Consider the following 25,438-nt stretch of genomic DNA (forward strand, 5'->3'; position numbering starts at 1 on the left):
AAACCACCCGATTAGACTACAATCTGGAGAAACAGGCGAATGACAGCCACTCTGCGACGCAAAACGCGTGGTGGAGGCGGGGCAGAATATTTGAAAGTGGCGGGCAAGACGAGATCCATGGCAGGCACCGACCGAAGTTCTCTTTTGAGATAACAATAGTCAAACGTTCAGTCTAGATTTCTTACGACAACTGGTGTGGTTATATGCGTTTTATGAACTGACAATCCTTATTCTTTCGTCTGAAAAAATAGTTTTTTGACAATTTTAGCAAGCTAGAGGCACACACATTTTAGCTAACGTTAGCTAGCCACTGTACAGCTCATTGCAGGGGTGAAGATCAACGTCTTGTCAGACCCTAAGGTAAGTGACCGTCCTCCTCAGCTATCTACTAAACTTATTTGGATGGGTAGAGCATGAATCATAATGGGGTTTAGCTAGCCCGATGATATAGACAAGTTAACGTTAGCTAGACAGGTACTGTAGCTAGCTAAGTGCTGGCTAACAACACTAACAGCCGCGGTCCGTACTAATTATCAGGGGTTTGGTCGGTTGTGAATAGAATCACAATGAGGCTAAAATAGCTTTCAGAAAATACATTTCTGATATGCAAATCTTCCAATGACGACATTGCTTTAAAGAATTGGCCACATTTACACAATTCTGTTTTGAATCTGTCAATCACCTGATTTCGAAGCATGACAAAGGAGGATGATAAGTCGATCCCTGTGCGGGTTGCCCTGCGGTGTCGACCTTTGGTTGCTAAAGAAATCAACGAGGGTTGCCAGACCTGTCTCACTTTCGTGCCAGGGGAGCCACAGGTCAGCAGTCTATGCCACAAGACAAAGCACTTGTCCTGATGTTTTATGTATCCAATTTCATACCTAGCTACATAATTATATTAGAAAATAATTTTAGTTAATTTCTCTTGCAGGTGGTTGTTGGCACTGAAAAGGCGTTCACATACGATTTTGTATTTGATCCTACAACTGAACAAGAGGAAGTCTTCAACAGTGCTGTTTCACCATTATTGTGTGGTCTTTTTAAAGGTATAGAAGACAAACCTTTTACTTTCACACAATATTATCCATAAACCAGTAAGCTGACAAAATGGGATGGGATCAATAAGCTGTATGTTTCTACTTATCTTTTAAGGCTATCATGCTACTGTGCTTGCATATGGACAGACTGGTTCAGGGAAGACCTTTTCTATGGGAGGAACATACACCTCGGCCCAGGAGAATGAGCCCACCGTTGGAGTCATCCCCAGGGTGGTCAGAATGATCTTCCAGGAAAGGGAGAAGCATGCCGATTGTGAAATCTCTCTTACAGTGTCTTATCTGGAGGTGTGTGGGAACCTTTTAGTTTTTATTATTTAATTGTCATAACACAAAGCCATAGTTTGATTGTAATAGCAGACAACAAAAAAATTGAGTTGTAAATGCCAAAAAAGCGAGTATTCTGATTAATGATGAAATACATCTCATTGGTTCTGGAAGTATCCTGTGCATGTTTTTCTGTAACATTATGTCTACATTTGATTTGCCATAGATATACAATGAAGAGATCCTGGACTTGCTCTGTCCATCGGCATCCAAAGATAAACCATCAACCATCAACATTCGGGAGGACCCCAAAGAGGGCATAAAGGTGAGTGAACTGTCTGTAACCGTTGAACATGTTGCCTGAATGTGTTTAAATGGACAGTTTGTTTTAACCCATTCTCCATCTGCCTCCCTATCTTAGATTGTGGGCCTGACTGAGAGACAGGTGATGTCTGCCCATGAGATGGTAGGTTGCTTGGAGCTGGGGAACTCAGCCCGCACTGTGGGCTCTACTGCGATGAATGCTGCCTCGTCTCGCTCCCATGCAATATTCACCATCACCCTGGAGCAGCGCAGGGGTGCAGACAAGTCGGTCTTCTCTTTCTTTCTCCCATAAATCTCACCTTCTAATATTCTTCTCAAGAAAACGTTGCAGTTCTTAAATGTATCGGATACGCATAGCATAAATATTGTTTATATACAAATATCTCATGATATAGATATTTCAATTAATTTGATTTAAGTTTGTCCGCAAGTTGATTTGTCCTCAGTTCTTCCTTTTTGTTTCCAAATGTGTGTTTAGATCTGACAATGTGGTGTCAAAACTACACCTGGTGGATCTGGCTGGCTCTGAGAGACAGAAAAAGACCAAAGCTGAGGGAGATCGTCTGAAGGAAGGTGAGTTGATTACCAGAAGCTAATCCTTTAAAAAACAAGCTTTCATTGACTGTATTAATCTGTGTACTTTAGTATTGTTATGGTAAATTATTAGCACAATCTACATGTTTTAAATGACAGTCCCAGTTCAAATTCAGTGTTTGATTTAGTTCAGTATCAGAACCTTATTGATTTTCTGCTTTCATCCTGTCTGCTCCAGGCATCAGCATCAACCGAGGCCTGCTCTCCCTGGGAAACGTGATCAGCGCCCTCGGTGACGAGAGCAAGAAAGGCACCGGCTTTGTGCCCTACAGGGACTCTAAACTAACCAGACTGCTGCAGGGTGAGCGCTCAAATGGATGGTCAGCTTATGCAGGCGTTATTGACACTAACTGTGTTTGGGCAGTCCAAATCCCAGGTTTACCGCCCATAGGATCTTTCTGGGTCCAGTATCAATTTAGGATTAGCTTGTAAGTACAATGCAGCCTAACATAACAAAGATAGTGTCATGTGGTACAAGACCTTGTGGTAGTCAGATGACTGAAAGAACAGTCAAGAGAGCAGTCGAGATGACTGAGAGAGCAGTCAAGTTACATACCCTAAGGCAGGGAAGGGCAACTGGCCAAATCACGGTTGACAACTCCCAGAGTGCAAAGAACCTTGGCGTGACCATCGACAACACCCTGTTCTCTGCAAAGCAGCGCCGGCTTTGACTGCATATGTGGGTGTGGTTATGCAGACCTGTGGTTACGCAGACCTGCGTCTGCTCATGATTATTTCAGATTTTGTGGCCCCAACCCCTATCCGTTGTCCATCCCTGCCCTAAATCATTCAACACAACAAGCATTCATTAAAATCTAGCATGTTTTTCTTAGATTTAGAGACTGAATCGGTTATATATATATATATATCACACACACACTATACTAAGACTTGATGTTTTAAAGTGGGGGTTAAATAATAAATACTGCTCTCCTTCAGATTCATTGGGAGGTAACAGCCACACCTTGATGATCGCCTGCATCAGCCCTGCAGACTCCAACATTGAGGAGACGATAAACACGTTGCGTTACGCTGACAGAGCCCGCAAGATAAAAAACAAACCTGTGGTCAACGTGGACCCTCGAACTGCTGAAATGAAACACCTGAAGCAGCAGGTAGAGACCACCCTACTGAGTGACCGTACAATTTGTGTTTTGGCGAAGTTGACTTGATTTTAAGTGTCCATTGTTTTGATGGGAATGTTTCCTCTTTTGAACACAGGTTCAGGAGCTACAGGTGATGCTTCTGCATGCACGTGGAGGTGTGTCACCAGTGCTTTCTGGGTAATTACTATGCTATTTATTTTGGGATAATTTCCCAAACTAAGATACAGTCAGGTCTAAAGTTATTTGAACCCTTGATAAAGATCAGCAAATAAAATAAATAAATAATACAATATGAGCTATATTGCATGCACAGAGAAATATTTTGTTTAACAAGTAATACAAACAAAAAAAGATGGGGGTGGTCAAAATGATTGGCATCCCTGTTTTCAGTACTCTCTTTGGGAGGATATTGACCCTTTTTCTAAAATGTTTTATGAGATTAGAGACCACGTTGTTCCACAAATAAATGGTTAATTGACCACAAAATAAAAATGTTGCAATGGCCATCTCAGTTTCCGGACTTGAACCCCATTAAAAACTGGTTTTAATTGAAGAGGGCAGTCCATAAGCCCAGATGAAGGATAACAAGGAAAACGGGTGTTATATATATATATGTGTGTGTGTATCCTGGACCAGACTATATGCCCTCCTCTCCATCTATTGAGCCAAAGAGTCTGTCAACCTATAATGACTGAACATCCGTACTGGGAACATTTCTTCTCTGAAAAGGTCTGAGCCAGCGGAGAACATGTCTAAGATCCTGGAGCGGACCCATACCCTACAGGATGAGAACAATAAGCTGAGCCGTGCGCTGAGCGAGGCAGCTGGCCAGACTGCCCTGATGCTTGAGAGGATCATCATGGTGAGGATGAGGGCCTGCACTAGTGTAGGACTGGCTCTGTCATACTGCAGGCCATGCCAACATCACACAGCAACGCTGACTGACCATCCATAAACATATAATTGTCCTTTTTAGTTATTCATGTTTGGAAAGATATTTGGAGGTATTACCATGATCCATCCTTTTTTGTTACCCCACCCACAGACGGATCAAGCAAATGAGAAGCTGCAAAGCAAACTGGAAGAGTTGAGGCAGCATGCAGCGTAAGTGAATTTCTTTTTGTGAACTAACACTCGCACTTGACTTTTTTCGCCCCTTACGAGCTCTGACTTTTCTGATAGCTACTTTATTGAGGAAGAGTTTACTTACTATGACTGATATGTGGTTGTCCCACCTAGCTATCTTAAGATGACTGCAAAAACTGTAAATCGCTGTGGATAAGAGACTAAGGACTACGCTGTAAATATTTAAAAGTCATGTGCTGTTACCATTGTCTGATTAGGTAATTGGCACCATAATTATTTGTGTTAAACACAAGGCTTATCGTTTAGGTGTAAGGTGAACCTGCAGAGGGTGATGGAGACTCTGGAGGACCAGGAGCTGAAGGAGAATGTGGAAGTGATCCAGAATCTGCAGCACGTCATCCTGCAGCTCCAGGTACGGCCAGACGAGGGAGCGTTCACAAGGCTGGATCTACTGATGCATTAGACTCCATTCAGTCCTCTGTGTTTAGCAAGCAAAGCATTGTCTCCCTGAATTTCATAGGAGCTAAGCTGTTTCTGTGCACTGTCATAACCTTATTGATGATGCTAGTCATAAGGATAAAGGACACTTGATTTATTATGTTTCATTGTACACATTGCACGTGTCAATGTTTGAATGGCTGGGTATTTTAGTTCCCTTCCCAATATTCAGTCTAATAAGAAGCTGCTCTGCATCCTGTCTGGGTAATAATGTCTGCTCTTTTTCCTCCAGGATGAGAGTGCTGGCCTTGCTGCCACCATTGAGGCGTTGGCTGCAGACTGTGGGGCTGAAGGAGAGGACAGCCCGGATGGGCCAGGGAGTGGCAGCAGGACCCCAACTGATGGCTCTCCTTCAGTAAGTCTAGTCATCTAGAACCACTCCTCTAATGCAGAAGGCTGTCTGCTGCAGGTTTAATCTTCCTGACATGTATCTGATTCTGTGCAGGTGTTTTGGGATTATTGCATTTTCACTGATTCTATAGAATTGTTGTGTGTTTTTAGGTTTTGTACAACAGGTGTGTTTTTGTTACCATACAAACAAACATGCATCTCTTCACAGGCTGCTGCTGACAAGGACTCTTCAGAGGCCTTCACTACCCAGCATGCCCTGCGTCAGGCTCAGATGTCCAAGGAGTTGATTGAGCTCAACAACGTTCTGGCTCTGAAGGAGGAGTTTGTCAGGAAGATGTGCCAGAACGACAGCCACCTGGAGCCTATGCAGACTGAACACCAGGTAGGGCTGGAGATGACAGACTGGAGAGGGGAGAGAAAATATGGGTTGGCTGTAATGGATGTTCAGAGGGCTGAAACAGGGAGGGCAACACCAGCACGGCACTTTGATTCTTATCCACTGGGAAGGTTTCAAACTGAACTGTTGGAGCAGATATTTACACTGAACTCCTCATTAACGGTTCCCCTCTAGAATAACATCAAGAGCCTGCAGACATCAGTGGGCTCTCTGCAGAAGGAAAAGGAGGATCTCATCCAGGCTCTCCAATCTGCCAAGAAGGATGTCAATCAGGCTAAGTAAGACTTAAGTATTTTAATAGCGTCTTTATGTTCAGGCTGTGTAGTCAGTTGATATGATGGTTATGTCACAAGAGTTTCCCTCTATGATAGCCACGAGCTTGGTGTGTTAACAGAATTTTACATTTAGTATAAGCATTTCTCTGGAGTAGAATGGAATCATCAATCTCATTTCCTTCTGTCTTTCTCCCTCTCTCCATCTTTCTCCAGGCTGAGTGAGCAACGGAGAAAGCGTCTGCAAGAGCTGGAGGCTCAGATCACAGACATGAAGAAGAAGCTCCAGGAGCAGTCCAAACTCCTCAAGGTCAAAGAGTCCTCTGTTCGCAGTGTGGCCAAGCTCAACCATGAGATCCAGGTATGACAGTGTGCTTTCCTCTGGTGTGTCACTGTCATGACACTGTGGGTATACTGTGAGCTGTGGATATACTAGTTACTCTGAACTAATGGGCACTGTTTTTTAGGACAATGAGGTTTTCAGTCTGGATCTCATCGGTCAATGGGCTTTTGAAATGCAATGGTTGAATGTGACCTAATGATGGTACTCTTAAGACGAGGTTGTTGATGGCTTCTCTGATTGTCTGCTCTCTTTCCCTGTAGGCTATGAAGACTCAGCGTGTACAGCTGATGAGGCAGATGAAGGAGGACTCTGAGAAGTTCAGAGTGTGGAAGAACAAGAAGGACAAGGAGGTGCTTCAGCTCAAGGAGAAGGTGTGTGTGAATTGTGGTAGCGACTCTGGTGGACTCACCAGTCCATAGATAAGGCACACTGTTCACCACTTTCATTTCCAATTGGTTTAGATGATTGATTTACTTTTTCTTTCAATAACAATACATTTCTCACCTCTCAGGACCGTAAACGTCAGTTTCAGATGGTGAAGCTTGAGAGTGACTTCCAGAAGCAAGCTAATGTCTTACGTCGTAAAACTGAGGAGGTGAGGCCTAGCTCTATTCAGTGGTGTAAAGTACTTAAGTAAAACATTTTGAAAGTACTACTTAAGGAGTTTTTTGGGGTATCTGTACTTTACTATTCATATTTTTGACAACTTTTTTAAATTTTTACTTCACTACATTCCTAAAGAAAATTACTTTTTCCCTTACATCCAAAAGTACTCATTACATTTTGAATGCTTAGCAGGACAGGAAAAGGGTCTAATTCACACACTTATCAAGAGCACATGCCTGGTCATCTACTGCCTCTTATCTGTCAGACTCGATAAACACATGCTTTGTTTGTAAAGGATGCCTGAGTGTTGGAGCATGCTCCTGGCTATCTGTAAATAAAAATAAAAACAAGAAAATAGTGCTATCTGGTTTGCTTAATAAGCATTTTGAAATGATTTATACTTTTACTTTTGATACTTAAGTATGTTTTAGCAATTACATTTACTTATGATACTTAAGTATATTTAAAACCAAATACTTTTACTCAAGTATGATTTTACTGGGTGACTTTCTATTAAGGTATCTTTTACTCAAGTATGACAATTGGATACTTTTTCAACCACTGGGCCTAATCGACCAGGAAAACATTTTGTGTCAATTCTTTAATTGTTGTTAGCTGGAACTGTGGTGAGCGGTAGTTCTAACAGGTGTCCTCCTTCAGGCCGCAGCAGCCAATAAGCGTCTGAAGGATGCCCTACAGAAGAGGAGTGAGGTGGCAGAGAAACGAAAGGATATCCATTACAGAGGGATGGAGGGAGCAGCCGGGAGAGTGAAGGTACTGTGAATTATTTGATCAGCTATTTGTGAGGGGTCCTGGTTTGCAAGAAAGGAACTGATTGCCATAATGTGTTATGTGAATGTGCATGCTGTGGTCTAAGTGATTGTGTGTGTGATTTAAATGTGCTGCTTAGGGTTGTGGATTTTCAATAAATTCCATGTTTTTCAAAAATCCTGGTTGTATGATTTGCGGAATAAGGAGGTAAACCAGGGAATTTATTGAAAGGTCCTGTAATTTTGAATCTCTAGTACTGTCACTGTGTATGAAGGACTGAGTAATGTATGCTGTTACCTGAATCTGTGGGCAGACCTGGCTCCTGAACGAGGTGGAGGTGCTGGTGAGCACAGGGGAGGCGCGGCGCCACCTGCAGGACCTGCTGGAGGACAGGAAGATCCTGGCAGAGGAGATCTCCCAACTTAAACAACAGATGGAGGCAGGGGAGCGGCCTGCTACCAAAGTCAGGGTAAGTGGAGTCCTTGTCTTAAAAAGATCAATGACAATCTGAGCTTTTACTAAATTAGTTATCAGTGGAAATTTCCACTGCTAGGCTACATGAGGAAATGATGCTTCTCTGTTTTTCTACAGGAGTTAGTTCAAGGGGACTGTAAACACTAGGCTTTAGAATACCAGCTAACTAAATCGCCAGCTTGGCAATGTTGCATCACTGGCAGGATTTCCAAAAACTGTCTCAAAGACCATGAACTCTGCGTTCATTAATGAGCAAATTTAGCTAATGTCTAACCATATATGAAAACATGATACATAGTTTAAAAGCTGAGAAACAGCCATTTCCAATGATATGACATATAATGGCTCCACATGAATCAAATGGTAATCAGTCAAGAAATACCTGTGGAAAATCTACGCTTTTTTCCCCCTAAACAAATGCTATTTACGTAACTTCCTAATGACGATGGAGGAAAAGCTGAGCATGTTAACTATTCCTGGTTTTACAAGGCATGAAAATCAGAATAGTAATACCTTTTATAGTGAATGAGTCACAGCTGTTTTGGTGAACGTGGCATTTTTCTTAAATTCTACGGAGTGTTCTGTTATCAGAAACCTATCTGGATTGTATATTAACTACATATCTGCACCAAAACATTACAAGTGCATTTGATTTTACATATGATAAGGAAAGACACCCACGTAATATTAATAAATCAAGAACATTATTTAAATAACTTTATTGAGGGGAATACTTCTCATTCAAACCTGAAAACAAAATGCAAGTTACATCTCAAATTGGAATTACAAAAAAGATTAAGGCAGACATTTTAACCCCCTTCGAAGAGTCAAAATGGGAACAAATTTGAAAGCATACAGGGGAGGTGACTAGTGACACTGAGCTACTGGGTGAAGATTAGGAGTACCTTTACTAGTGCCTGTGTCTGCAATGAGTCCCATTTAATAAAATAATTGAATCACAAAATAAATTGGTCCCCTGCGATGCATAACTGCTTGCCCTTGCATTCTGGTGCAACACAAATAAACCATGCCATTTCCTTCTATCTTTCCTCTAACAAAGCCAACCATTTCTAGAGTAGTCCTGCAGTACATACTTTTATCTCCCTCACCAACTTTAAACTAACCGATCGCTGCAGCTGTACATAGTCCATCAGTATATAGCCCACCCAATTTACCTACCTCACCCCCATACTGTTTTTATTTTAGTTACTTTTCTGCTCTTTTGCACACCAGTATCTCTACCTGCACATGTTCATCTGATCATTTATCTCTCCAGTGTTAATCTGCTAAATTGTAATTATTCACTCCTATGGCCTATTTATTGCCTACCTCGTCATGCCTTTTGCACACAATGTATATATATATATTATTTTTTTTCTACTATGTTATTGACTTGTTTATTGTTTACTCCATGTGCAACTCTGTGTTGTTGTCTGTTCACACTGCTATGCTTTATTTTGACCAGGTCGCAGTTGCAAATGAGAACGTGTTCTCAACTAGCCTACCTGGTTAAATAAAGGTGAAATAAAAATTGAATTTCACCTAGGCTCAACTAGGCTGTGAGGATGTGACTGTCCCTCAGCCCTGTCTGCTGCCTCCACAGCATGTTGTCCTGTCTGTCATTGACACTGTTGGGACAGCTTCTATTGACTTCCTGGTGCACAGGTGACATGTCTACAGGGAGGTCCTCCTCGTGAAGGTTTAAGCTTGAGGGGGAGGGAGCTAATATACAGTATGTAAAGGCCTAATATTACATAACAATAATACATCATTAGCAGTTAGAACAGGATGATTTAGGCTTGTTACCAAGCTACCAGCCTAATTATTTTTAGGAATCATAGATAAACAGATACCTAATGAAATATCTAGCTAACTAATGATTATATGGGTATCATACTTTTTACTGGTAAAATATCAGTCCTGCTGCAGCCCTCTTGTGGCTGGCTGGCTATCAACTACTGTAGAATCAGGCTCTAGACAGTTTATTTTAGCTCTTAACTATACCAGTGACATACTCTTCAAATTGATAATATGAGCATTTGATTTTGTACAGTTATCAAAGACAATGTTTAATGTAAAAAAAGACAAGAGAAGTGCTAAATCAAGTAGATGGCTGGCTCACTGCCTTGCCTTGTTTTGGCTGACTGATTTAAAAGACAATCTGAAAAAATACTATAATTACCAACATAAAAACAAATTGAATACAGTTTCTTACCTTAATGTTGTCCTTAATGACAAAGCTGTCAAAGTTGTGAGAACCCTTTCAGGTCAAGTGGAGGCGAGGTGCCTCCTCGTGGCAGCATTCATTTTCAGTCCCCTGCCAAAACTCACAATTTGCTCAATCCTGCCAATGACGCGTCAGTTGTTTCTATGGCAATTCAAGATGCCGCTACCCATACCTCCTAATAATTGTTCAATATCAAAACGCTAAAAACAGAGATGTTAAATGCGTATTGTTTAGTATTAGTGGACAGAATACATCTCTTTGCTTAGCTTTACTTCCTGAAGTTTTTCCATTCCCCCTTTAACAGTTTTTACTGTGTTTTCTCTCCCCTCTCGCTCTACTCCCACAGCGTCGGACCCTCATCATCTCAGAGCTGGAGAGTCAGGGAGAGTTGGAGGCGTCTCTCAGCAAACAGGTGGACAATCTGGGGACAGAAATAAACCTCAGGTGAGTCTGACTAGTTCAAAACTTACTTACTACCTCCTGCAGCTGAGGGATTCCTTCTAACCTAATTATGGTCAGATTTGCAAAATGGGGGGCAGGGGAGAGCTTTGTATGCATCTCTGTGTGGAGTAAAGGTGGTCTAGAGGAGCTTTTAAAAAAAAAGAATAATTTAAAAAAAATATATATTTTGTGGTTGCACATGCTGGTAGAAATGAGGTCAAATGGATTTAAGTTTGCCTGCATTAAAGTACCTGGCCACTAGGAGTGCCACTTCTGGATTAGCAGTTTCTTCTTTGTTTATGACCTTATAAAGTTGTTTGAGTGCGGTCTTAGTGCCAGCATCGGTCTGTGGTGGTAAATAGACGGCTACGAATAGTATAGATGAGAACTCTCTTGTTAGATAGTGTGGTCTACAGCTTATCATAAGATACTCTACCTCAGGCGAGCAATACCTTGAGACTTCTTTAATATTAGACATCGTGCACCAGCTGTTATTGACAAATAGACACACACCCCCACCCCTCGTCTTACCAGACGCAGCTTCTCTGTTCTATCGGTGCATGGAAAATCCCGCCAGCTCATTCATGTGTATTTATGTATTTTTATAGACAAACATTCACATGTAATGTCCCATGGTTTTCCTCCTCCTAGGAGTGCCCAGATAGCTGACCTACAACAGAAGGTTCTGGATGCAGACAATGAGGGGCGCTTGAAGCAACGCTGGGACAACATCACTACTATGGTGGAGGCCAAGTGTGCCCTCAAGGTCCTCATGTCAGAGGTAAGACATGAGCTTATTCGCGTATTGTTGAACTGCAAGCTTATTAGTCTCAAGTTTTCAATGTCTTGAAAAGAATGTCATTCTTTGCCTATTAGCCTACCTTGTAAGCTAATGTTTATTGACAAAATACATGGCAACCCAAAATTTCATTTGACTATTTAGTATTTTAGCAGATGCTCTTATTCAGAGCAACTTACAATAAATATCACCACCTCCACAGCTGGTGTCTGCCAAAACGACCAGTTCTACGCTGGAGAGCGAGCTAAAGCAGGAGAAAAGCAACGTGCTGGACCTTCAGAAGACGCTGTGTGACGAGAGGAAACTGATGTCTACCATGGACATGGAGCACCAGCACCACCTGGTGGAGCTGGAGCAGATGCACCAGGAGAAGGTCCTGTACCTCCTGGGTCAGCTGCAGAGCAAGGAGAGCAAGTCAGTGGAGAAAAAACAGGAGGAGGAGACTTCAAAAAGAGAGAGGGAGCTTCTGCAGCGCCTCAAGTTCCAGGTCTGTCACACTGTCCTCTCAGCTACTGTGCACAATAACATTCTGGAGGAATGTTCATCAGGGTCATACAGTCGGGTCTATTTATGTGCTTATGGACTTGTTTCTGCTATTAATCCTCATTATCCAAGCAGGTTAATTTGACTTCAAGTTCAACTCAGAGTTGTCTAAAACACAACACTATCAAAGACTGATCAGGGTGAATATAGGTATTCTAACCCCCCTCCTAATTCAATGCCTGTCTCTACAGGAGGATGAGATTGAAAAGATGCGAGAATTGAATGAGCAAAACCAGAGGCTGATGGATGAAAATGAACAATACAAACAGGTAAATGCCCAGATGAGCCTGTACAAGGACAATAGAACACTTTAAAGTATCTACAAGAACAAAGGTCTGCAGTAGAGTTGGGTGGTATCCAGATTGTCATACAGTCATACTGTTTCTGTACCATACTGGAGTATACGGTATTACCGGAAGTGCACATAAAACAATTTAGGCACTTGGGATCTTGATCCAGTTAGCAAACCAAATGCATTGCTGTAGCCCGGAGCTGGATATAATTTATTTCACATCTTAGATTTCTTATAGTTATACTTACACACTCACAGGCCAGATATTAGGTATTGGTATTGTCTGTCTATCTTTATTTGCTTTTCATGTTTCCCCCACAGCTCCCTCTGCTGGGATCTCTTAATTGGGCCTATACTGACTGAATTTGTAATTATGCCCACCTGTGAAGTCTTGTTGTTGTGACATTGATTGCCATTGCCTTGCACGCTGAGGAAGGGCTCATACCTGACATGTTCGTACGGCAATACAAATGTCCATTTACTTTTGTTTACCGGAGTGCTGTCCTATTACTGTTCTTTTCATGATATACAAGGATCCACACCTGTTTGTTTTTTTAATTGTTTTTTTAGGTTTATATAAGGTGGAGTACAGCACGTTTGTTTATTAGGTACACAACCCCGTTCATGAAAAATGGATGAGTCACGTGGCTGTGGTTTGCTATATAAAGCAGTCATCGAGGCATTCAGTTACTGTTCGATCGAACGTTAGAATGTGCAAAACGGGTGACCTAAGCGATTTTGAGCGTGGTATGATGGTCGGTGCCATGCGCCGGATCCAGTACCTCAGAAACTACCTCCTGGGCTTTTAACGCACCACAGTGTCGAGGGTTTCCCCAGAATGGAGCGACAAACACAAACCATCCAGTCAGGAGCAGTCCTGTGGGAACAGCTTTTTGATGAGAGCGGTCGAAGGAAAATGGCAAGAATTGTGCACGCTAAAAGGCGGGCCATAAACAGATAACGGTGGTGTGCAGAACGTCATCTTGGAACACACAACTCGTCTATCCTTGTCACGGATGGGCTATTGCCACACCAGGTTCCACTCCTATCAGCTAAAAACAAGAAGAAGCAGCTCCAGTGGGCAGGCGATCATCAACACTGGACAATTTAGGAGTGGAAAATATATGCCTGGTCAGAAAAACCCCAGTTCGTGTTGCGTCATGCGAATGGCATAGTCAGGATTTGGCGTAAGCAACATGAGTCCATGGACTGGTGTAAACAGTACAGGCTGGTGTCAGTGGCGTACCGGCGTCCAATCTTTTTATTTTTTATTACTTGACTAGGTAGTTCAATTAAGAACAAATTCTTATTTACAATGATGGCCTACCCCAGCCAAACCCTAACCCGGACGACGCTGGGCCAATTGTGCGCCACCCTATGGGACTGGAATCGAACCAGGGTCTGTAGTGATGCCTCTATCACTGAGATGCAGCGCCTTAGACTGCTGCGCCACTAGGGAGTCCAATCTGCGGTAACTGCGTGATGCCGTTGCGTCAGCATGGACCAACATCCATGTGGAACGTTTCCAACCTGTAGAACCCATGGCCCGAAGAATGCAGGTAGCACGCAGCCCCCGCAATGCGTGGGTGCCTCCAACCCCAAATGTTTATTTTCTTTAAATAATGTAAGGTATTTAAAATGATACCGTCAGTATTTCAAAATACTTCGGTATAAACGGAATATCACCAAAACCTAATCTTACATGTACCCTAATATGAATTAATGTAATTTGTAAAGTTTCTCACACCCTAGGTGCTAAAAGCACAGGTTATTACAATTCTAAACATTTATGTCTACTATTTGTTGAAACTGTCCATATCAAGCAACTTTTGCTCTGTGTGTTCAGAAACTAACACTGCTCCAGTTGGCCAGTGGGAAAAAGATCAACAACCTATTGCCAACATCCACTCAGTCCCCAGATGACTCCTTTGAGTACATCCCGCGTAAGGTAAGCCACTGGCACACTTCCTCACCTGTCTGTTTGATATCCAACTGTTAGAGTGGAAATTTCCCCCTGTTCGAGTCTAGGGGAAGATAACCCTGACTTAGACCAGCGCTAAGAGATTGCACCATCTCACGGCTGGTGTTTTTTACCTCCAGCAGCCTAAAGGCCGGCGTTTCACTACAGCCAGGGCTCCCCTGAAGATGGCCATTGACTTGGAGGAGCTAGAGTCTCCCTCAGAGTCAGAGGAGGTTGAGTGGTGCCCTGAGAAGAATGAGAGTGGCCGTAACAGAAAGAGCTCCAATGTCAAAAAACCCAAGGCTACAGGGGTGAGAACATAGACGTAATGTATAGGAAATAATTTAGTGAGACCGGGGCAACACTGTTAGTTGTTTAGAGATGATCAGATCAATATTATTATGTATTTGTAGTGTTAAATGAGTTTTCACATCTGTATGCCTCTTCCTTCAGTGTGCCTGTAAGGGTCGCTGTGGCAACAAGCTGTGCCGGTGCCGTAAGGGAAAGATGAGCTGTGGGGAGAACTGCCAGTGTGACCATGAGAAGTGTCGCAACATGGACAACCAGACGTCCAGTATAGTAAGTTAAAATTGTCCATCTGTTGTCAGATATCTGTATACCATAGGCTCCCTACATTCACTAGTGGGAGAATATTTAATTGTTTGTGCAGTTTATTTTTCTTAATCATTTTCCTCTCTTCCTAAAATCAGGACTCCAGCGAGGTCACCGACGATGGGTCCAAAGATTTAGTTTCTATTCCTCAAGACCCCACAGCCGTTAGCCCTGGTGACGCCACGTTCTTTAAACCACCTTGTGTCACTCCCACCAAGGTAGGCTCCTCTATACCAATAACGCAACAGGGTGGTGACATACCCGTAACAGACTCATCGCACATCACTTTCTTTTGCACAAAACTTCATCTTAGGTGGGTTTTGGGGTTTTCAGATCATGTCCTTATTGTGCTGAAAAGACGATCTTCCTTGCTGTGTTCTTTATAGCTTGTGAGGAAGAGTGTCTCTGTCGAGGAGGAGGAAGAGGAAGATGAGGAGGATGAAGAAAGGAACACAGCCAGCTTCTTGAAGAAGAAAAAACGAGTCCTTACTAGCTTCCAGAACAGCTTTTTCTCTGGATGTACGCCCATCAGGGAAGAGTCTTAAGGTGGGAAAGGCATACTAGTATAGACAAGACATGTAAGATCTTAGCCTCTGCTATAGGATAGTCCTTTTATCTGTTTGTTTTTTCAGTGTTTTGTTGGTCATTTTTCAATGTCTTTTAAATGTCCTCATTTACGTTCCTTGTAATAAAGTGTAGCAATTGATTCTAAATAAGACATCACTCTTTTATCGGTCTAAATCTTAGAGGGCACAGAAATTCACTTCCTGTGAACTGCCGTAAATGGCCTAATTATGAGGGCTAAAATACATTTAACGAGACTATTTTTAATTAGACAATCATACTAGGGAATTATTTGTCACTTGAAATATAAATGTTTAATAGTTGAATGTAACTGATTTTCTATCAATAGAAATGGATCATTTTTTAATATATTTTTTTGTTATCATAAATTGAATAATTCATGATTTTAATTTTCTGTGGAAGATTGGAACAAATAAACATAGTTAATAAATCAAACTTTCTTAACTTGCAGTTGTCTAACAAGAAATCTCTGACAAATCAAATGATCACCCAGTTTTGCAACGATGTTGTTAGCATTCCCATTGAAGACTATTGCAGTGTTTACACTCCACTCCCAACCTTTTTAATGCTTCAGTCCAGAGTTAACATGACATCCACTCTGAGTCTGAACTGCTGCCATTTTAAGTCTCAATCAAGGCAGTGTGACTATATAGAGGGGAAAAACCTTGATACCGAAGTGACCTTTTTTTGTAGCAGGTTAGTAGAACTTACGCAGCAGGTTAGGAGACCGTGGTTAAGGGAAATGCCCTCCTAACCTGCTACGACAATCACTTTTGTATCGAAGTAGTGGGAAAAGATTGTCCCATATCAAGGCAGCATAGGCCCAAATTAAAAATGGTAGTGACTCTGAGAGAGCACTTAGAAACCAAATACCTTTTGCTGAAATTGACAATGGCCCAGGGTGGTTTGGATGGTATGAAATTTGGAACATTTTAAGTTGAGACAAAAAATGACTCATCCTAGGAATGTGGAGAATGCTGACTTCCAACTGCACATGGGAATGACAATGCTAACAGGAGAATCATTTAAAATGTTTCAATACCTAAAAATGCTGAACCTATGTCTCCTGTGACTGTCACAGTTTTGAGTTACATTGATGACATACGACGTAAATACGCTTCTGGGAGATGGCCAGTTTTGGCCACAAATCAAGTTTTTAGCTAAAAAAGTGTTCCAGGAAAACAATCGCCAGGAATTCGGCTACAAATTTGTTTCAATTTAGGAAATCTGTTCAAGTATTGCCAGGAATAAAAGAGATGTGATTGTGTCTCCATGTAATCAAGGTATGAAATGATTGTTATTTTCAAATGCACTTTCTCGTTGGGCTTTCAAATTGTGGTCAATTTGCTGGGTACAAATGATTATAATTATGTTCTGGCCCCAATCCGTCCTCTCTGATACAAATCGGCCCACGGCTGAGTCTAGTTGCCCCAGCCCTGCTCGAAATATTGAGAAATGCGGCAGCAGCCTGTGCACAGAAGAATGTAGCTGTCAAGTGGAAGGAATGCTGATGGCACACATTTTCAAACTGCTCTTGTCATATTGTGTGGGTGTGCATGTTCATGGTGTGATGCTCAGCCTAATGTGAATAGCAAGTAGAACTTTGCTATTAATTGTATGTATCATTTTTAAAGGACAAGTATGCTTTTTTAAAATTACGTACAGTGCATATAGAAAGACCACCCCTCTTGAACTTTTTTCATATCAAACATAGAATGTATCTTTAAGCATGGTCAAGTTAATAATTATGCTGTTGATGTATTAAATGGCCCGTGCTATCCAGAATCCTTGGAACGTTCCCTACCCCATTGAAGTTGAAATTTAAAATGGTTAGGGTTGGGGGTTAGGGTTTAGCACTGACATGTATAAAAACACCCAGACACATCAAAGATGCAGTCGTCCTTCTGAACTGAGCTGCAGGATAGGAAGGGAACTACTTGGGGATGTCACCATGAGGCCATTGGTGATTTTAAAATCGCTCCAGAGTTCAGTGGCCATCTGCCCGCCCGGTAGTTGAAACCAGGATTTATCTGTGAAGAGCACACTTCTCTAGTTTGCCAGTGGCCATTGAAGTTGAGCATTTGCCCACTGAAGTCATTTATGACTCCAAACTGCAGTCAGGTCAAGACGTACTGGACGTACTGCCAAATTCTCTAAAATGACATTGGAGGCAGCTTGGTGGACATCGGGTGCTGTCACAGGAAGGTCAAAAAGATCACCTGTTGTATTTGACGCATATGACAAATAAAATGTGATTTGATGTCTCAATCAATTCTTTGTTCTGGGACCAGGGATTGGAGTGAACGGTTGTCATATTGCTGAGTCTACCTTTAATAAAGGACATGTAGCAAGTAGTTTGCTGCTCTTGCAAAGAACCATCTGCAATATACAGTAGTTCAAATGAAGATGGGCAACACACTGCAAAAGGTTTGAGCGCTTCAAGCTGATGCTCATTCATTCAGCCTAGCAGCTTAGAGGGCTCTGTATGTGTGTTCTCTCCAAACCTGCCTGATCTGATCTGCCTAGCTCAGCGCTGAGAAACCTCACTGTCATCCATTTTAAGCCCTCACTTAGGGAGCAGCCAGTCATCTGCAGAGGTGTAAACATTGCCTGGCTATCCATCCACATCGCTACGGCCAACTAATGTTTCTTCTCCACGATGAGTCTGGATTTCCCCCCCTCCCGATGATTTCTAGCACGTCAACACATTCTGACCTTTCAGATTGGTCCCAGAAACCGATGGGTTGGGCCAGAGTCAGCCTACATGATGATGTTAACTTTGATACTCTGATTGGTTAGATTTGTAAGAGGCGATCCGATCGCTGATTAATTTTTGTACCTCATCCCTCATTTTGAAGTCACACAAACGACTTATAGGATGGCAGTTTCAGACTGAATGTACTGTATGTACCGATCCATATAACAGTGTAATTAAATTCAGAGTGAGTCCTCAGACAAGTGTAAACCTACACTTTTAGTGCAAGCATCTCATGTTCTGACCTTGGTATCACTCCCTCACTTACAGTACAAATATGAAAGATCATAAGAGAACGATCTTTGGTTTTGTGAGCTTACTGTTGCCATCTTTTGGGTAAATTATTAGGATAGGAAACTTTCCCAATATAAAGCTGATTCGTCCTTGTATGGCCGACCTCACTTGGCATGTGAACCCTCGTTCATAACAACGACAACACTACTTAAGGTTTCAGGGGTGTTGATGTCATTGTATGATCATGGCTAGAGCTCATTAGATAACTGGTTTACATCTACACCCCAACAACTGGCAGAGCCCACCATGTGATCTGAGTTATGACACCAGGAACGATGGTTCCCAGTTGGTCCGTTATAGCCTAAAACCAACCAGGCAAAACCATGTATGTTGATGTACCACCTAGGTTACACAATTATTACACTGTACATGCCTGTGTAACAGCAATATAATAAAGAGTTTACATTTCGGTTGGTAACTTGAACAGCATTGACCAATCAATATTTTCAGTAGCCTATATTGGTATTTTGATAGCCTAATATCGTGAGGAATCGAATCCAATTTTCAAGTCTGCTATTCCTAAATCCCTCACGCGGCCAGTCGATTCTGGAGAGCAGCTGATCACCTGCAACAAGAGGGCGGACGGCACATTTTACGACTGCAACGAAAAGGATTTGAAGGGATGCATGTTTGCTTTCTCTAAGTGAAGTCGGATACAAATTGTCTAAAGGAGCACAATTAGTAAATGAGAAATTGCAATCGAACATCGGCATCCTTACGCGGTTGAGGCCAAGTTGATTAGGAACTGAGGATAGCACAAGCAGCATTTTTTTCTGCGTAATTCGCAGCAAGAATTCAGATTTGACACGGACAGCATACGGTGAGACTACGCATTATGCGTAGGAATCGATCGCAAAACATTTCCTGGATCCTATTTCGGCGTTGAGAAGGTAAATACTGTCAGTGACTACAGATGATCACAGGTCCCCCCCTCCCCAACAGCACAGAGGCTATCAGGCAAATGGTAGCCGCTGTGAGTCGGGCGAAGAGCGAGAGACCAAACCCGGAGGATTTCAGACAGATGGAATAGAAAGAATGATGCTCTCTCAAAATGCATCACAGTAGACGGATAAGCTGACCAAACAAATATACAGCAAACTTTCAGCGCTGATTATGACGCTGGAGTTTAAATAATATGTTTTAAACTGTCCGAGAACTGACTGACAAAATGCATGTGCAAACTGATCAGCTGGATTGTTGAAATGACTTGGTCGGCGCTGACGCTGTCTGATGGCTCAAACTGCATAATAGCCAAATGCCATTTTATTTTGCGTCGACTTGACGTTTGGATCTCCAATATTGGATCAGTTGTCTAGCTAAAAGTTCGGATGAAAGTAAACAACTGGTGCAATGTTAAACTACATGGTCCGGAGCGTAATGTACTGTTCGTGCTGAAGCGTATGGGTCCTGCGTACTCAAGCTCCCGACTCCCACACAAAAAGGATTGTCTCTGTTGCGGGGGGTGCAGTGCAGTAGCTGTCACAGCACCACATCTGGCTACTGACTGGATAGTTAACTAGCTAGCTAGCTAACTGTTTTTCCTCTTGGGAAGCTAGTGAGGTTGAATGAGTTTCTGCATCATTCGAGAGAAAGATTGCTTTGTGAAATAACCTCGGTGTTTATCGTGTTCCGAAGAAGGGACCTGTATTTTGGACAATATCTGAGATCAATCGAACAGTTTGAAGTGATTCACGGCTGTCTTAGCGAAAACACATTAGGACTTTGCGTAAGTCACGTATTTTTAAAGGCAAAGATAGGGTGACATTGCAGTCTCATCATATTGGATATAACGTCGCCCGACAAAAAAAAGTGAAAGTGGGGCATTGTCCGTCACACGTATTAACGCAGTGGGATTTGTACGTCTGGTCGGCGTTCCCCCCCCCCCCACCCTTCCCTTGGTGACGGTGATGGGTCGGAAGCGGTGTGTCGGTGCAGATTGTTCCAAGATGGCGGCCGGGTGCTGCGGGGTGAAGAAGCAGAAGCTGTCGGGATCCCCCGGGTCGGGGGGTCCTGGCGGGGTGGGGGCGGGAAACGGAGTGGCAGGGACCGGACATTGTGGATCGGACTTGGGGATTGGTTCCTCCTCGACTGTGGCGGCAGGGAACATGAATCGAGTGAACGGCCTGGGGTGTCCTGGGGGTAGTAGTAGTAGCACCAACGCGTTGTCCCCAACCCCGGGAGGCTACAACTCAACTGGCCTCTCCCCGAATCTAAGCCCGGGATCTGGTTCGGGAAGTGGAGGCAGGAAGATGGTTGTTTCGGCGGAGATGTGCTGCTTCTGTTTCGACGTGCTTTATTGCCATCTGTATGGATACCAACCTCCCCGAACACCTAGGTTTACAAACGATTCCTAGTAAGTTTCGTCCTAATATTATGTTGTTAAGTAGTAGCTACTATTGCTAACGTTAATGACTGAATAAGCAATGTTATCGACTGTGTAGTAAACGTTCTTACCTAACGTTAGCCAGCAAGTTACAGCAAGCAGATAACGAAACAATTGTAATGTAGTAGTGAAAATAAAAGTAAATTGGTTGAGCTGTGCAACTTTCATAAATTAATATATTGCTGCTGCTACTTGGATAAAGTTTACTTTCACTGGGTGGTGTGGTGCTTACGTCTGCTAGCTAGCTCAACAAAGAAAAACAGTAGCTAGTTAGCATTAAAGGCTACGTTAGCTTGGTAGCCAGCAAGGGCGAGTTTCAACTTTACAGTTTAGAAAGTTTAGAAAACACTACACAATTGTTGTGTTACGGCGCGTGGTGTGTTTGTCAATTTTTTTCCTGTGTTGTGAAAATGACACGGCTTGATTATATTCCTTCATCCAAAGTCGAGATCTAGAATTGAACTAGCTGCCTTGTCTGTGTCAATCGACCATGACAGAGGACGGGTTCCCACTAGATAGGCCAGCGGCAAAGTCAAAATAGTCTGTATCGAATAAAACCAACATTTACCTTTTTGGTCTTAGTTCAAGGTTAGGCATACAGCTAGCAGCGTGTCTCATAAAGCCTCATTACACATTGACTTGCTAGATGTGGCAACACCAAAGATGCTATTCGATACGCAAAAAAAATGTGAACCACATCGACGGAGTTATACCTGACAGGTATAATCGACGATACTGATCAGTGATGACACAGGGGCCTACGATTAAAATTAAAACCTGTTTCAGACAACTATAGACATACCTATTTGATGCAAGGACTATCCGGCAGTGAGATTGACTATGCCTAACTACATTGCTTGTTTACAAAAACCGTAAGGATTAATTATAGAGACCCCCTCTAGTAATTTAATAGGATATGTCATAAACCCTCAAAGTTACAGAATTGAATCAAAATGGCAGCCATATTGGTCAGGGAGAAACCCAAACCAGTCTATTTGGAATGAACAGCAGAAGAGGTATAGTCCTGATTTTATTTTTGAAGGAAAATAAATGTAACTCATGTGATATGTACATTGTGTAATATAATTATTGTCATATGATTGTGTTTTGGGTTTATACACATTATGGGTTTTATATGTGTTTTCTGTATAAATATCCTCTAAAAATATGTATACAGACCATGAATGTAAAAAAAAAATTAAAAAAAAAAGATTCATTGGAAAGCTGCAAATGATATTATATGATACAATATCAGTACTTATTGCATTTACAACTTGTCTAAATCGTATCGTCAACTGATTTGACAGTGTATGGCTGTGGATTGACTACATTGTTTGAATGGAATGTTATATTGGCAGTTAATTTGAAAAATGTATGGGACCATTCCTCTAAAACTGTCTGGCTAGCTGACAAACATACAGTGCAGATAAATTCTCCAAATGCATTTTATTTTTTTACACTGTTTTATCGCAGCACTGGTAAGCCATGGTTGCTCAACTACCTGACCAACATGGCTGACCTTTGGACCATCATATGCAGTTTCATGTCCATTCTAGTATTCTTATTAATAGCCTACCCCCATTCTAGTATTCTTATTAGTAGCCTACAACCTTCGTTTTGGTTTATGATAGTGTAATTTACAGTTGTCCTAAACTCAAGTCATAACTGACATTCTTCAAGAATCCATACAGCATTGAATGTAATAACCATTTAAAAAGCTGGACAGCTTCTACATTTTGTTCATTTAAAGGGATAGGTTTGTCCACAACACATTCATGACTAGAAACAATATTTTATGCAATATTAGGCCTACATTTACCAATGGCATTGTGTTAAAATCCCAATATGTGTATTTTCTGTTGGTAATGACAGTCTACACACTTAGTTAGGCATACACTATTACATCATCAGTTATTACAGCCAACCTAACAGCCAAAGTAGCTTTAGGGAGCTGTTGTCATGGTGGCCTTTCCTTGCTCACAGTAAACATTGGGATGATATTTTTAATGAGATGCCAATGTACTTTTCTCCTCTAAGGCTGTTAAAATGGTAATTGGCCATTGCACAGCTAGGTAACTGGGAAGCATTCTCTGCATACTAGTGTGCAAGACCACATTTTAACAGATAGGCATGTCATTTACACACCAAATATGGCTCTCAGCCACCTTTTTGTAGCATTGTTACTACCATATACATTTCACACGGACTTTGTCTATACACACAAGTGTTTATTAGAAGAAAAAAACAATGGGGGTACACACAAGTGTTAACTAGTATATTAGTGCTGTGCCTTCATTTCAAAGTAAAATCAACATCCTGTCCATTATTCTATATCAATGTAGATGTTTGAAACATTAATGGGAGGCCTGGAGACAAACTCTATTGATACCATTCATTTCAACATTGTTTTCTTCTTTATAGCAAATTCTGACAACATGCAGTCATTTCTTCCTTACTACATTTAACACACCATTTTTTCCAAATGTATAATGATTGCCTGCTTAAAACATACTTATGCGTCAAGGCATTTTGAGATGTGAAATTTTTTGGGGGGATAATAATGTATGACTATCTTATAGATACAGAGTTTTACCACCCGCCTTTATCATCATGCCTTTTGGAAATGGCCAGACATTTGTTTCTATAGATATGTCAGGGAAAGGGTGCATATTTATATTTAACATATTTATCTCTTTGCAATCTCCCTTTTAGTTATTTAGCAGACGCTCTTATCCAGAGCCAATTACAGGAGCAATTATGGTTAAGTGCCTTGCTCAAGGGAAATGTCGACAGGTTTTTCACCTAGTCGGCCCGGGGATTCAAACCAGCAACCTCTCAGTTACTGGCCCAACGCTCTTAACCACTAGGCTACCTCACAAAAATGCATAAACCGGATCACACAAAGTATATGCTTCCCATTTTGTTAATGTTGGAAAGAGGAAGAGTAGCGGTAGAGCCATTGATTGAGAGTTGGACACTTGATTCCAGGTCTCCGTTTACACACGCTGGGATTTCTTGACTTAGAGGTCTATGTATAGACTTACTAGTGTGAGAATCCTGGTAGCTGTTAGTTTATTGGAGGTGATTTCCCCTTGATTCCTAAGTACCAGCTCAGTGTCTGTTTAACAGTGAAACTAATTCAGCCTCACTAGACAGTTCTGTCACATGTCGAACATCTTTTGTATGTTGGGGATACTCTGTATTCACCCAGTCTGAATCAGTGTGTTTTGTGAGTGTTTACATGAAGCAGAAACCTGATAGTGCTCAGGGCCATGGTGATGATGCACTGTAATCTGTTGATCCGTTTGATGCCCACTGTCCTAGGATTTAGGGGTCAAGTGAAAGTTCTGCCTGATGTCAGAAAATGGGACCGAAAATCCAAGCAGAGTGAGGCAGATGGAAAGGGGTGGAGGAGGTTGAAAGCCCAGTTTCATTTTCATTCATTGGGAATTTCCATGTGAAATAATTTATTTGATATCCAGTTCCGCTCTTTTGGGAAGATTGAAACAAAACCTGAAAAAAATGTGTTGGGCTGTTTTACTTCAATAGAAGGCATCTCATACATTCACATTCATATGCTTGTTTGAAGTTACACATTCTTAAATAGGGAATTGATCACCCAGAGGTAGTTGTTTGCAACATGCTTGTAATGTTGGGATGTAATGCAGAGGGAAGAGATGAGTAATGCCATGACGGGTATACTAGAGGCAACAGCATACACACATGTTCAAGCCCCTCCCTGCTGTTCTGACATTAGTATGGTACTAATACAGAGAGTGCTGTCTGCAATCTCTTTCCAGCTAGACAAGGAACTGAACACCGCTCTGCTTTTCTATGTTTCAACACCGGTGTCATCTTTATGCTAATTTTAGATTTGAATGGCAAGGGCTTTCCCTGTGTTGAGAGACTCAGTTCCTCTCCAAGTCTACCCCCACTTGCATTAGCCAATACGTCTAAAATGGAGATGGGAGTAGTCTGATCCATCCAGGCCAGTGTGTTTACCACCAGGAGGATTCACCTGATCAGCTAGGATCAGCTCCAAGAGGAGGGTTGTTGCCATAACCATGGCTGTATAATATAGCTGCTCTACCAGGGCTCAAATGAACATTAAACTTACCTCAAGCCTCATGCTCGATTTATTCTAGACTACTAGAATGTGGTAGATGAACTGGTTGAAACCGAGTGCCACACACAACATTGTGGTTTCTGCTTGAGGAACTGATGATGTGAGGAACATGACACCAGCCCCTCCCACACCCCATCTGATCTCTGCACACACTCCTGCCCACAACACCAGCTCCACCTGTGACCCATAAATCAGAAGCCAAAGGAGTGTAATATGTGCCTATATGCATGTGACTTATGACAATTTTGAATCTCCTGAATAATTGCCCTCTCAGTGT

General features: G+C 42.0%; 2 protein-coding genes across 3 annotated transcripts in view; both read left to right on the plus strand.

The window, feature by feature from the left end:
* The first annotated feature begins 49 nt into the window (after positions 1 to 49).
* On the plus strand, positions 50 to 16,038 carry LOC109873837 (chromosome-associated kinesin KIF4). Of its 2 annotated transcripts, none has more exons than XM_020465564.2 (30): positions 50 to 360; positions 695 to 818; positions 932 to 1,046; positions 1,153 to 1,343; positions 1,549 to 1,647; positions 1,744 to 1,910; positions 2,125 to 2,219; positions 2,419 to 2,541; positions 3,180 to 3,355; positions 3,462 to 3,523; positions 4,076 to 4,208; positions 4,392 to 4,450; positions 4,739 to 4,844; positions 5,163 to 5,285; positions 5,490 to 5,663; positions 5,853 to 5,956; positions 6,167 to 6,311; positions 6,554 to 6,664; positions 6,805 to 6,888; positions 7,560 to 7,673; positions 7,984 to 8,139; positions 10,718 to 10,815; positions 11,464 to 11,593; positions 11,814 to 12,098; positions 12,346 to 12,423; positions 14,293 to 14,394; positions 14,547 to 14,717; positions 14,860 to 14,985; positions 15,117 to 15,236; positions 15,405 to 16,038. In XM_020465564.2, the coding sequence occupies exons 2-30, from the start codon at positions 696 to 698 to the stop codon at positions 15,561 to 15,563; spliced, it is 3,729 nt and encodes a 1,242-aa protein (XP_020321153.1). In that variant the 5' UTR covers positions 50 to 360; position 695; the 3' UTR covers positions 15,564 to 16,038. The 2 variants fall into 2 exon arrangements, with proteins under 2 accessions (XP_020321153.1, XP_020321154.1); XM_020465565.2 differs by having other exon boundaries at positions 14,550 to 14,717.
* Positions 16,039 to 19,249: 3,211 nt separating this feature from the next.
* Positions 19,250 to 25,438, plus strand: part of LOC109874070 (AMME syndrome candidate gene 1 protein-like) — a 32,801-nt gene continuing 26,612 nt past the window's right edge. Inside the window, exon 1 of the mRNA XM_031809186.1 lies at positions 19,250 to 21,005. Coding sequence (XP_031665046.1) covers positions 20,560 to 21,005 — 446 coding nt within the window. The 5' untranslated portion in view covers positions 19,250 to 20,559. The remainder of the gene's footprint in view (positions 21,006 to 25,438) is intronic.

Source organism: Oncorhynchus kisutch, linkage group LG29, assembly GCF_002021735.2.
Source record: "Oncorhynchus kisutch isolate 150728-3 linkage group LG29, Okis_V2, whole genome shotgun sequence".
Lineage (NCBI taxonomy): Eukaryota > Metazoa > Chordata > Actinopteri > Salmoniformes > Salmonidae > Oncorhynchus > Oncorhynchus kisutch.